Consider the following 12911-nt stretch of genomic DNA (forward strand, 5'->3'; position numbering starts at 1 on the left):
GTAAATATTTCTTACCAGCTATTTATTAATTTTTTAAAGGAGAGTTAAAGTTTTTGTTGTTGTAGTTGTTCTTTGTGTGTTTGATTCTATCTATCTATCTATCTATCTATCTATCTATCTATCTATCTATCTATCTATCTATCTATCTATCTATCTATCTATCTATCTATCATCTATCTATCTATCTATCTATCTATCTATCTATCTATCATCTATCTATCTATCTATCTGTCTGTCTGTCTGTCTGTCTGTCTAGTCTGTTTGTCTTTCTGTCACCTATCTATCTATCTATCTATCTATCTATCTATCTATCTATCTATCTATCTATCTATCTATCTATCTATCTATCTATCTATCTATCTATCTATCTGTCTATCTATCTGTCTATCTGTCTATCATGTCTGTCTGTTTGTCTATCTACCTATCTACCTATCTATCTATCTATCTATCTATCTATCTATCTATCTATCTATCTATCTATCTATCTATCATGTCTGTCTGTCTGTTTTCTGTCTATCTATCTATCTATTTATTTGTCTGTCAGTCTGTCATATCTATCTATCTATCTATCTATCTATCTATCTATCTATCTATCTGTCTGTTTGTCTATCTAACTATCGTCTGTCTGTCTGTATCTATCTATCTATCTATCTATCTATCTATCCATCTATCTATCTATCTATCTATCTATCATGTCTGTCTGTCTGTTTCTCTTTCATCTATCTATCTATCTATCTATCTATCTATTTATCTATCTATCTATCTATCGATCTATCATCTATCTATCTATCTATCTATCTATCTATCTATCTATCTATCTATCTATCTATCTATCTATCATCTATTTATTTTTCTGTCAGTCTGTCATATCTATCTATCTATCTATCATGTCTGTCTGTTTGTCTATCTATCTGTCTACCTGTTATCTATCTATCTATCTATCTATCTATATGTATCTATCTATCTATCTATCTATCTATCTATCTATCTATCTATCATCTATCTATCTATCTATCTATCTGTCTGTCTATATAACTGTTTATCTATCATGTCTGTCTGCCTGTTTGTCTATCTATCTATCTATCTATCTATCTAATATATATGTCTGTCTTTCATCTATCTATCTATCTATCTATCTATCTATCTATCTATCTATTTATTTTTCTGTCAGTCTGTCATATCTATCTATCTGTCTATCTATCTATCATGTCTGTCTGTTTGTCTATCTATCTGTCTACCTGTTATCTATCTATCTATCTATCTATCTATATGTATCTATCTATCTATCTATCTATCTATCTATCTATCATCTATCTATCTATCTATCTATCTATCTGTCTGTCTATATAACTGTTTATCTATCATGTCTGTCTGCCTGTTTGTCTATCTATCTATCTATCTATCTATCTATCTATCTATCTATCTATCTATCTATCTATCTATCTAATATATATGTCTGTCTTTCATCTATCTATCTATCTATCTATCTATCTATCTATCTATCTATCTATCTATCTATCTATCTATCATCTATCTATCTATCTATATATCTATCTATCATCTATATGTCTGCCTGTCTCTCTTTCATCTATCTATCTATCTATCTATCTATCTATCTATCTATCTATCTATCTATCTATCATGTCTCTCTGTTTGTCTGTCTGTCTGATAACAACATCAATACAACTATTTTATGGAAAATAAAAACTCACTTCCTTTAATGCATGTAACAGATATGTCGCGGTATGGAGTTCTGTAGCAAAAAAAAAAATAGTTATTTGAAACAAATTTCTGTGGGTTTCCACTGATTCAAAAGTTCAAAGATGCTCGGCAGTCAGTAAACAGACTCTCCTGTAGACGAGGAGACAGCAGCTCTGAGTGTGTAAGATCAGAGGAGGGAGAACTAAACACAAACACTTCCATCATTATTAGACAGTCGCTTCAGTCTAGCACGTGAACGTCTTTCATTTCATTCACTTAAGTCAGGCAAAAACAGCGAGGGCCAGACTGTCGTTCCAGGATTTCAAATGATGCATTATGTAGCAGTTCCTAACTCGATTTTCTACACTCGTCACAGTCTATTTGAACGGATGAATGGTTGTGTGGATGGATGGAGGGTCAACAGTGACTGTTAACAGCGTTCAAACTGCTGCTCGGTTATACAATATTGCTTGTTTTCAGCTATAAAAGGCTTCGAGGTGCTGTGAAATCTCTCTCTTTCTATCCTCTGCTTGTCTCAGCAGTAATTTGTGTCTCTCTGAATCCCATCTGCAGGTTTTACACATTCGTGGGTTCATCTCCTCCAACCCCGAGTTCTCCTCCTCGTCTTTCATCCCCCCCTCCATCTCATCCTCTCTCATCCTTTCCTGACACCCTCCCTCTCCTCCCTCTCTCGCTGTATCCCCCTCCCATTCTCTCGTTCGCAGGGCTTTACGTGTCTTTTTGTCTATTTCTCTGTTTCTTACTCTTCCATTCCATCCCCCTGCGACTCTTTAACATCCTTCCATCTCTCTCTTCCTCTGTTCCGTCTTCCTCCTCATGATGAAAGACTCTAAGAATAGCTCTCTCTATGTCTGCTGCATCTTCTACAGCATGTAAACACCGTTTTCACTGTTCCTGAACCAGTCGTGCGGTGCAGAGATCCACGTTTCACCACAACTGCTCCTGGATCAGCTCTGCCCTGCTCTCCATGATTACGATCTTTCTGATTATCCTCTATAATGGATCATTTGGAATAATAGATGTCTGCCAGAGTTTAATCAAAAGCATCATTCGTCATTTCTGAGATAAAATGGCCTGAAGAGCAGTAAGAAGCCATATCTTTAAAGTACTTCACTAGTGATGTTTTATCTGTAATGCACTGACAGAATTAGGCCATTGATATACTCAGGGAAAAAAAAAATGTATGAAAGCAAGCACGACCAATGCATTGCAAGTTGGACTCTAAAGTCTGAGAACACTAGCGTAAACTAGCAAAATCACTGTTTTTGTAATTGAAGAACATATACAGTACTTTAAACTCTGGAATCACAAAATTAATCATGGCTAAATAATTTAATATATCTACACTCCCAATTATTATTATTTTTTATAAAAATTGTTCGAAATCAAGCAGCTTCGTATGGAAGCTTGTTTCCGCCACAGAATGAAAAATAAAAAAGGTAATTGTGACTTTTTATCTCATAATTCTGACTTTTCTCTTAATTGCGTGATATAAAGTCGCAATTACGAGTTATAAAGTCAGAATTGCGTGAAATAAAGTCGCAGTTGTGAGTCATAAAGTCAGAATTGCATGATATAAAGTCGAATTTGTGTTACAGAGTCAGAATTGCATGAAATAAAGTCGCAATTGTGAGTCAGAAAGTCAGAATTGTGTGATATAAAGTCGCAATTGTGAATTATAAAGTCAGAATTGAGTGATATAAAGTCGAAATTGCGAGTTATAAAGTCAGAATTGAGTGATATAAAGTCGCAATTGTGTTATAAAGCCAGAATTGTGTGATAGAAAAAGTCAAAATTGCGAGTTATAAAGTCCGAATTGCGTGATATAAAGTCGCAACTGTGAGTTATAAAGTCAGAATTTAGGTATATAGACGCAATTGTGAGTTATAAAGTCAGAATTGCCTGATATAAAGTCGCAATTTTGAGTTATAAAGTCAGAATTGCGTGATATAAAGTCGCAATGGTGAGTTATAAAGTCAGAATTGCCTGATATAAAGTCAAATGTGTGTTACAGAGTCAGAATTGCATGATATAAAGTCGCAATTGTGTGTTATAAAGCCATAATTGTGTGATAGAAAAAGTCGAAATTGCGAGTTACAGAGTCAGAATTGCGTGATATAAAGTCAAAATTGTGAGTTATAAAATCAGAATTGCCTGATATAAAGTCAAATGTGTGTTACAGAGTCAGAATTGCATGATATAAAGTCACAATTGTGTGTTATAAAGCCATAATTGTGTGATAGAAAAAGTCGAATTTATGTTACAGAGTCAGAATTGCGTGAAATAAAGTCGCAATTGTGAGTCATAGTCAGAATTGCATGATATAAAGTCGCAATTGTGAGTTATAAAGTCAGAATTGAGTGATATAAAGTCGCAATTGTGAGTTAAAGTCAGAATTGAGTGATATAAAGTCGCAATTGTGAGTTATAAAGTCAGAATTGAGTGATATAAAGTCGCAATTGTGAGTTAAAGTCAGAATTGAGTGATATAAAGTCGCAATTGTGAGTTAAAGTCAGAATTGAGTGATATAAAGTCGCAATTGTGAGTTATAAAGTCAGAATTGAGTGATATAAAGTCGCAATTGTGAGTTATAAAGTCAGAATTGAGTGATATAAAGTCGCAATTGTGAGTTATAAAGTCAGAATTGAGTGATATAAAGTCGCAATTGTGAGTTAAAGTCAGAATTGAGTGATATAAAGTCACAATTGTGAGTTATAAAGTCAGAATTGAGTGATATAAAGTCGCAATTGTGTGTTATAAAGTCAGAATTGCGTAATATAAAGTTGCAATTTTGAGTTATAAAGTCAGAATTGCGTGATATAAAGTCGCAAGAAATAAATTGCAAGAAATAAACTCAAAATTCAGATTTTTTTTCTCAGAATTGCATGTTTACAGTATATCGCAATTCTGACTTTATAACACGCAATTGTGAGTTATAAAGTCAGAATTGTATGATATAAAGTCGCAATTGTGAGTTAAAGTCAGAATTGAGTGATATAAAGTCGCAATTGTGAGTTATAAAGTCAGAATTGAGTGATATAAAGTCGCAATTGTGAGTTAAAGTCAGAATTGAGTGATATAAAGTCGCAATTGTGAGTTATAAAGTCAGAATTGAGTGATATAAAGTCGCAATTGTGAGTTATAAAGTCAGAATTGCCTGATGTAAAGTTGAATGTGTGTTACAGAGTCAGAATTGTGTGTTATAAAGTCAGAATTGCGTAATATAAAGTTGCAATTTTGAGTTATAAATTCAGAATTGCGTGATATAAAGTCGCAAGAAATAAATTGCAAGAAATAAACTCAAAATTCAGATTTTTTTTCTCAGAATTGCATGTTTACAGTATATCGCAATTCTGACTTTATAACACGCAATTGTGAGTTATAAAGTCAGAATTGTATGATATAAAGTCGCAATTCTGAGAAAAAAGGTCAGTCTTTTTTCCTTAGAATTGGACTTTTTAACTGATGTAATTGATGTAATTTTCTGTACAGCATCATGGGTAATGCAGTTTTTCACTGATAACTCAGATTAGGTTTGTTAATAATGAATGAAAATGAATGGAGTTTTTACTTCCGGAACCAGACTGTTGCACTCGATTAAGAGCTCGAGCATTTAAAGTGGCAGACGATACAACTGCAGTGCGCACTTGAAATAAACAGAATGACGCTAATATGGATATCGTAATAGTTACCGTTCTTGCTGTCTACGGGCCTTAAGACTGCTACATTTTCAAATTTGCACAAACAACAGTGCAAAAGCTCGCTTTAAATTATGGATGCCGTTTTGACATTTAGAGAAAAAACGTGTAATTTAAAACCCAGCATAAATTGCTCACTCTCAGTTTCTGGCTCTCTGGTGATATCTGTCACTCTCTCGGTTCTTTGTCTTCTTCAGACAGCTGTTGATTTATAGATACAGTGTGATCTCAGCGTGTGTGCGGCCCGTTTATGTTCCTCTGGTGCGCGTGTCTTTGGAATTTATGACGCCGAAAAACATGGACTCCGTCAATGAATCACAGGCGCACTCAAATGGGCCAGTTTCCCACCTGCAGCCATTTGACGCACACAAAACACACGCAACACCGGCAATTTCCAGAGGTTTTGATGTTATTTTTATCCCAATGAGTTTCTTGGGAACGGAAGGCAAGGCCTCCGTGTGGACCTTTAATTACTATAGTTTATACACATGCAAACAAGGACGAATGCAGCGCGAAATAAATTCCACAGCCATGTTGATAAAGGAAACTACATCTCATGCATATTCTGAGCGCAACAGATAACTGGCCTGTATAGGTTTGCTGTTGTATACCGCTCATGCTATTGCTACTTTAGTTAATTGCTTGTAATCACTCGTCTCTAATTAATATGCTAATTCCAATGAATGCAGCTGTTCTTCAGCTACGCACACACTCTTTCTTTCTCACACACATACTGATTGGATCCTTATACAAAGACTCCCTCATTAGCGGATCCATTGCTGTTAGTTAAAAGTAGGTTAAGAGAGAGTTTCGCCTATAAAAGTGTGTGTCTGGGGATTTGTTTGTGGCGGATTTTATGTTGATTTGTTTTTTGAGTACTTTATATTATAGACGTCGCATTAAGAGCATGTGTGGGTGTGCGCAAGTGTTCGGCGTCCAACATTTGAGCTCTAATCCGTCCATTTTCCCCCTGTATGAGGACTTACTTTCCCACACACGCTGGTCTAGAGCGGTAGCTGTGTAACTGAGCCTCTGGTTGCCATGACAGTGAGTTCAGAAGTCTGGAGACGTTAAGACCCCCTCCGTCGACGGGCTTTTGCCCGCCAAAACTAGTAAACCCCATTCAGGTACACCAATTACTTCAGCTTTTTTTTTTTGCTCTAGAGCATCATACTTTCTCACAAAACATGTTTTTTTTGTATTATCCCTTAAAGTTGACATGAAATGGAAGTTGCGGTAGTCTTTTTCTCTGTGATTTATATTTGAGGGAGTCAAGAACAAATGTAGGGCGGGACTTGATTTTGTATGTTGGGAATTGATTGGATGGTTGTGGTTTGCTATTGGTGGATCTCATGTGAATCTCAACACATCATCAGAGAAGAGAAGAGATGAGCTGCAAGAGCGAGGGGAAGTTATTTTGATTAAAGAGTATGAGGGACCATAAATCAGTTATAATAAATACTGCAATATTCCATTTAAAAAACAAAACAAGTTTTGTCAATTCTGATTTTATAGTGATTTTAATATAGTGATTTTTATAGTGATTTTAGTGACCACCAGGAAAAACTTTTTTTTTTCTGATTTTTATAATTTGAGAAATCTTCATGCTTATTTTGTGAAATAAATATGTGATGGAAGGTTTTTATAGATTTTTTTTAACTCGGCGTCATCAAATTATGTTAAATTAGGCTTTTACCTAGCAAGGTTTTTTTCAAGATGTATGGCTGTGTTATCTGACGTGACCTCAATCGGAGTGTGTGTGTGTGTGTGTGTGTGTGTGTGTGTGTGTGTGTGTGTGTGTGTGTGTGTGTGTGTGTGTGTGTGTCTGTGTCTGTTTGTGTGTTACAGGCATGATGTCATCAGCAAACTTTTGTCTCTGGTCTTTTTGTTGGCCCTCATGTCCCCCGCCTCTCGCTTTCTCCCCTTTTGTGCTTTACCCTTCTGTTTTTTCTCTCTCTCAGAACGAGTGCCCTGCTCCGCTGTGGCTTGATTCAACACAGCCGCCCCCTCTCTTTCTCTTCCTCCTTGTGTCTCTCTTCATCTCTGATATGGGTCAGTGATGGGGCGCCCTGGGATGTGCCTGATCAGAAGGCATACTTAAGGAACTGCAGGCACTTTGACATGCCACAGAGCGCTTATACACACACACACACACACACACACGCATGATATTGCTTGAAAGAAAAAAAGTCTTTGTAACACGAAACTCTTAATGAAATAATAAAAAAAATAACTTTATTTATAATTACTGATTTTAGGGAGGAGTTATGGGTAGGGTTAGGTTTTGGGGTAGGGATATGATTAGGACTACATTTTCAGAGAGGAATGTTGTTCCAGGATCAACAAAATATGTTGATCCAGGAACGTGTCTAACTTGGCAAAATCACAGTGACCGAAGCAGATTTTGTGAATTTTAAGTGTAACTTTGTCTGTTATCATATCAAACCGCTTTGTATTGTTACAATGTCTGTGTTATATGTCAATGAACAATGTTTACTCGTTCTCCGTGTTACCTGTAGACTGAAAAATTCACGTTTATTTGTCAGAAAAATTGCTTTTGACAGCTCCAGGGCTTTCGTGAAAACTACTGACAGTCGAATCGTCCATCGAATCATCACTGAAAACCGTATTGTACTTTGTCAACAGCATTATGGTGTAAATAGAACACTATGGCAACATGGCTATGGCTTTCTTACCTGAACAAGACAGCATTTTGCTTCAGGGAGAACTGATGGATCGGCAGCTTCTTTCAGTTTCCCCCTTTGTTTGGCCTAAAGCACTGTGTTCGTGGTCATCCAGTTTGAAATATTGACTTCAAACACAGGTTTTTCAGATTGTCTGTTGCGCTGTTCTCTCCATATTATTTACTACACTTTGCAGCCTTTAGCCGCTGCCTACAACACACTGGATCCTTCACTGGAAACGAAAGTAACTCGTTCCCGCTAAACGTTTTCCCTTTGAATTCTTACGCCGGGAACAATACAATAGTCGACACTATTATGGCTAAAAGTTTACTAGGAAGTATTTCCTACTAAAGCAAGGCGGTATTTTGAGTCTGGTAAGTGTATCCATAGAAGACTGGTGGGAGGGGCTTTGGACAGCAACATGCCCAGTGCATTATGGGTGTTGAAGTTTTCCTACCTGTTTGGCTTGAAGGTTGTGAAACTTAAATCAGTGTCTTTGCTTGTTGTTACAGACTGTACAAGCGGTTGGGGCATTTCTAAAGCGCCTGCTTAAATGATTGATTTTGTGTTTTGCAGGTCTGATAACCACAACCTCTCGGAAGCTGGACCGCGAACAACAGGCTGAGCACGTACTGGAGGTGAGACACATGCTAACCCATGTTTCACACAAACACACATCAGGTGTGAGAGCTGCGATCCATGCTAATTTGCACTACCTCCAAATTGCAGATCAATTTTGTGAGGGTCTGGAGAACAACAATTTCCACTTCTTATAAACGCAAGATTATCTACGTGTTCTGACTGAATCCTATAGATGCCTGTTTGAAATGTACAATGTTTCACTCAGCTGGTCTGTTTGCATGTTAGTGTGAAAGAAATGAGTGCGAACGATTGCGAGTGCGTTTGTAATAAAAGAGATTTTGTCGTGTTGATCTTTTGAGAACAAACTTGTCAATCACATTATGTTGCCTGTTCACCGTGTGATCCCTTGACACCCAAACATTACAAAGACCAAACGCCCCTTTAATTTATTACAACCCCCCTCTTTTTTCTCATTTATTGCTCACTCGCTCACTTTTTCTTTCTCTCTCAGACGGACAGATTGAATTTGTACAGGCGTGGCACAGCAGTCTGTATCCGTGAAAGGAAATGAATAAAGTGAATTGAATTAATCGTTCTGTTGTTCCTGCTGAGATGGATGGCGCACACCGTGTCTTTTGTTTTTAATGATATCATTTGAATGTTCCTTCACAGTTCACCACAGTCCCCTGATTGGCCGGCAGCCATGTGCGGCCGTGCTGATTGGTGGATGAGCGATGGGCATGTTTTGCTAATGAAAAAGAAAAATGGATAGAATGTCAGAAACAGGAAATGAGAGAAAAGCCGAACATGACTCATCAATCCATTCTACCGAGAGAAAAATGATGTTGATGCTTAAAGAATCTCTTTTCGCCTTTCCTGTCCATCTATAATCTGTTTTTACCGTGGATTGCAAGCTTTTGAACAGTAGTGTTTTGAATGCGAATGTTTTCTCTGTATGGTCATGGCTGTGGTTTTGTGTCCAGGTGACCGTATCTGATGGTGGTCCTTCTCCCAGGCACACCACAGTTTGGGTGGTGATCCAGGTGTTGGATGTTAACGATAACAAACCAACTTTTCCAGAGAAGGTGTACCAGGTGCGTTTACCCGAGCGCACCCGTAAGCAACGGGGCGCTCCTATATACCGCGTCTTCGCCTACGACCAAGACCAGGGCACCAATGCTGACCTCTCCTACAGCATCATTGATGGAAATGAGGACGGGAAGTTCGTGATCGATGCCAAAACCGGTGTGGTTTCATCTCCCAAGAAACAGTTCACAGCCGGAACCTATGATATTCTTACCGTGAGTCACCTTTGACCCTTGACCTTCTACAAGAAGCTCTCGGCATTGTGAAACAAATGTGACTAGAATATAAAATAGAGTGCTTTATAGTATGTTACAATAAAACAAAATACAAATAAGATAAGATAAAAAAAAAAAAGATGGGATGAGATGAGATAATGAAATGAAATAAAATAAAATGAAACAAAGAAATGAAATAATAAAATGAAATGATGAAATGAAAACAATTAAATTAAATTCTGAAATATATTTTTTTTATTAAATAAGGAAATGAAATACTGAAATGAAATAAAATTAAATGAAAATAAAATTAAATTAAATGATGAAATAAAATTAAATAATTAAATTAAACTAAATAATTAAATAAATATTAAATAAAATAATGAAAATAAAATAATGAAATGAAATGATGGAATAATGAAAATTAAATTAAATGAAATAGTTAAATGAAATAAGAAGATGAAATTAAATGAAATTAAATTTAAATTAAATTAAATGATGAAATTAAATGAAAATATGACATAAAATGAAATATGAAATAATGAAATAAAAATGAAAGTAAATGATTAAATGAAATTAAATAGAATAATTAGATGAAATGAAATTAAAGAATGAAATAATGGAATAATTAAATGATGAAATAATGGAATGAAATGAAATTCAATAATGAAATGAAATTAATTAATGAAATTCAATAATGAAATTAAAAAAGTAATATAATATAATATAATATAATATAATATAATATAAAATAATATAATATAATATAATATAATGAAATGATTAAATTAAATTAAATTTTCCAGCTGATCCAAGCTGGTCTAGATGATTGATAAGCTTGACTACCAGCTGGGCTTGGTTTAGACTATCTTGCTCATGCTGGTTAGAGCGGTTAGAGCGGCACCAAACTAGAGAACATGTTCCATAAACCAGCTTGACCACCTTAAAATGGTATAGGTATAAATGTATGTCTATGTTTTTTTTCTTTAACTGAAATTATATAAATGATCTGATATAAGAACAAGAAATAGTCGCACCAGATTTCAAGTGAAATATGAACTCTTGGATAATAATTTCCAGCTCTTGTGAAACTCCCTTGACCCGTACAGCAGCTCAATTCTCTTAATGAGGGAGTTGACATTTTCAAATTTTTTTCTTCTTGTAACAGGTTTGTTCTTTTGTTTGCATTCAAAACAAAAGGTCAATACTGGATGCGTTTTCTCCATTTTTAGTTCAATCTTCCACTTCAGTTCAGTTCTTTTAATGTCCACTTGTGTTCCGGTCGCCCTGATTCGCGCAGGTGAAGGCTGTGGATAATGGACGTCCTCAGCGCTGGGCGACGGCTCGTCTGCACATCGAGTGGATCCGCCGTCCTCCACCCAGCCCCGTGCCTCTAGCTTTCGACGAGCAGCTTTACAATTTCACCGTCATGGAAACCGACAAGGTGGCGGACATCGTTGGCGTGGTGTCCGCCCAACAGCAAGGCTCCGCCTCCTTGTGGTTTGACATCACAGGTGAGTGGTCGGATGCTTTATGTTAATGTGATGATGTATGCAATTCAGATTACTTTAGTTGCAGGATATGGAAATGCTATGAAAGTGGATTTTTAGTATTCAAGTCGTCATTTACCCACCCTGGTGTTGTAATGCTTTAAGCCCTTCTTTCTTTTTTGGACCACAAAATTTTTATGTCCCATTCACACTTTCTTGTGTGGTTTTTCTGGGTGAGTCGAAGTGAACTGTGGTGCTAATAGTCTTGTGTGGTGCTAACATGTAGTCGCGCACAGAAAATCAACGGCCAAGGTCAGGATTTTCATTAAATACATTCAATTTAATTTAGTTTTTCACCAAATTCTATCATATACCCACATGAACACTTGGAATATTCGACACACGTCGCATGGTACCGTTCTGTGATACTTTTGCGTCTTTTTAAAAGCTGGACGCTAATCACTGCCATTATTTAGACGAGCGCGAGCTGGACATTTTTTTTTAAAAAATCTCCTTTTGTGGTCTGAAAAAGAAAGAATATGGCATATACGTTATTACAACAACACCAGGGTGAGTAAATTATAACATAATTTTCATTTTAGGGTCAACTAACCGTTTAATCCTAAAACAAATAAGGATTATGACAAGTTAATGTCAGGGATTAACAATGTTTAAAATTATCATCTTTTAAAATTTAAGATGGTGTGTTTTTTAGAAATATTTGTACTTAAAAAAAAATCTATAATTTGATTTTAGGATGACAGTTAGGTGATATTCACTTATAGATTAATTAGGCTGTATGTTCTGATATTACGGGTTAGAGTTGCTGGGAATGTTTGTGGTTCACTGCATGATTTGTGCCGTTGTACTGCTATCTTTTGCCATCCCACGGTCACCATGGCGATTGCTTGCCGCTGTCTGTATCTATGGTGATTTAAGGTTTGTATACTCACAAACAAACGACTAAACATTTAAATAATTAATCGTAAAAAAGACAAATAGATTAAAAGAAATATATGTACTTTTTTTATTATAATATAATGTATTATGTTATATTTTATATATATATATATATATATATATATATATATATATATATATATATATATATATATAACATAATATATTATATTATAATAAAAAAAGTACATATATTTTTTATATATATTTATATATATATTATGTTATATTATATTTATTATATTATATTACAGTATAATAATTATATTATAGTATGCATACAATACTATAAAGTGTGTTACTGTTAATAATGTTTTACAGTAATATTAATACAGCTAAGTTAAGTTGATCATGCTAATTGCAGTGTAACGTCGAGTGGTCATGTGACGTGTGTAGTTGTCGATACGGCAGCCAGTGAGAGAGTCGGATTGCAGCACGCATGTGGTTTGGTGTTCAGATACCTCTGTTTGCTTC

At 35.6% G+C, this 12911-nt stretch overlaps 1 protein-coding gene across 2 annotated transcripts in view; it reads left to right on the forward strand.

Annotated features, from left to right (window-relative positions):
• The window catches only part of fat3a (FAT atypical cadherin 3a), a 160980-nt gene that overhangs the window by 94900 nt on the left and 53169 nt on the right, over positions 1-12911 (forward strand). For both annotated transcript variants that reach the window (XM_082180841.1, XM_082180842.1), the window contains exons 5-7: positions 8681-8742; positions 9670-9987; positions 11288-11501. In XM_082180841.1, coding sequence (XP_082036967.1) covers positions 8681-8742; positions 9670-9987; positions 11288-11501 — 594 coding nt within the window. The remainder of the gene's footprint in view (positions 1-8680; positions 8743-9669; positions 9988-11287; positions 11502-12911) is intronic.

Source organism: Leuciscus leuciscus (genome assembly GCF_965113295.1).
Source record: "Leuciscus leuciscus genome assembly, chromosome: 9".
Classification (NCBI taxonomy): domain Eukaryota; kingdom Metazoa; phylum Chordata; class Actinopteri; order Cypriniformes; family Leuciscidae; genus Leuciscus; species Leuciscus leuciscus.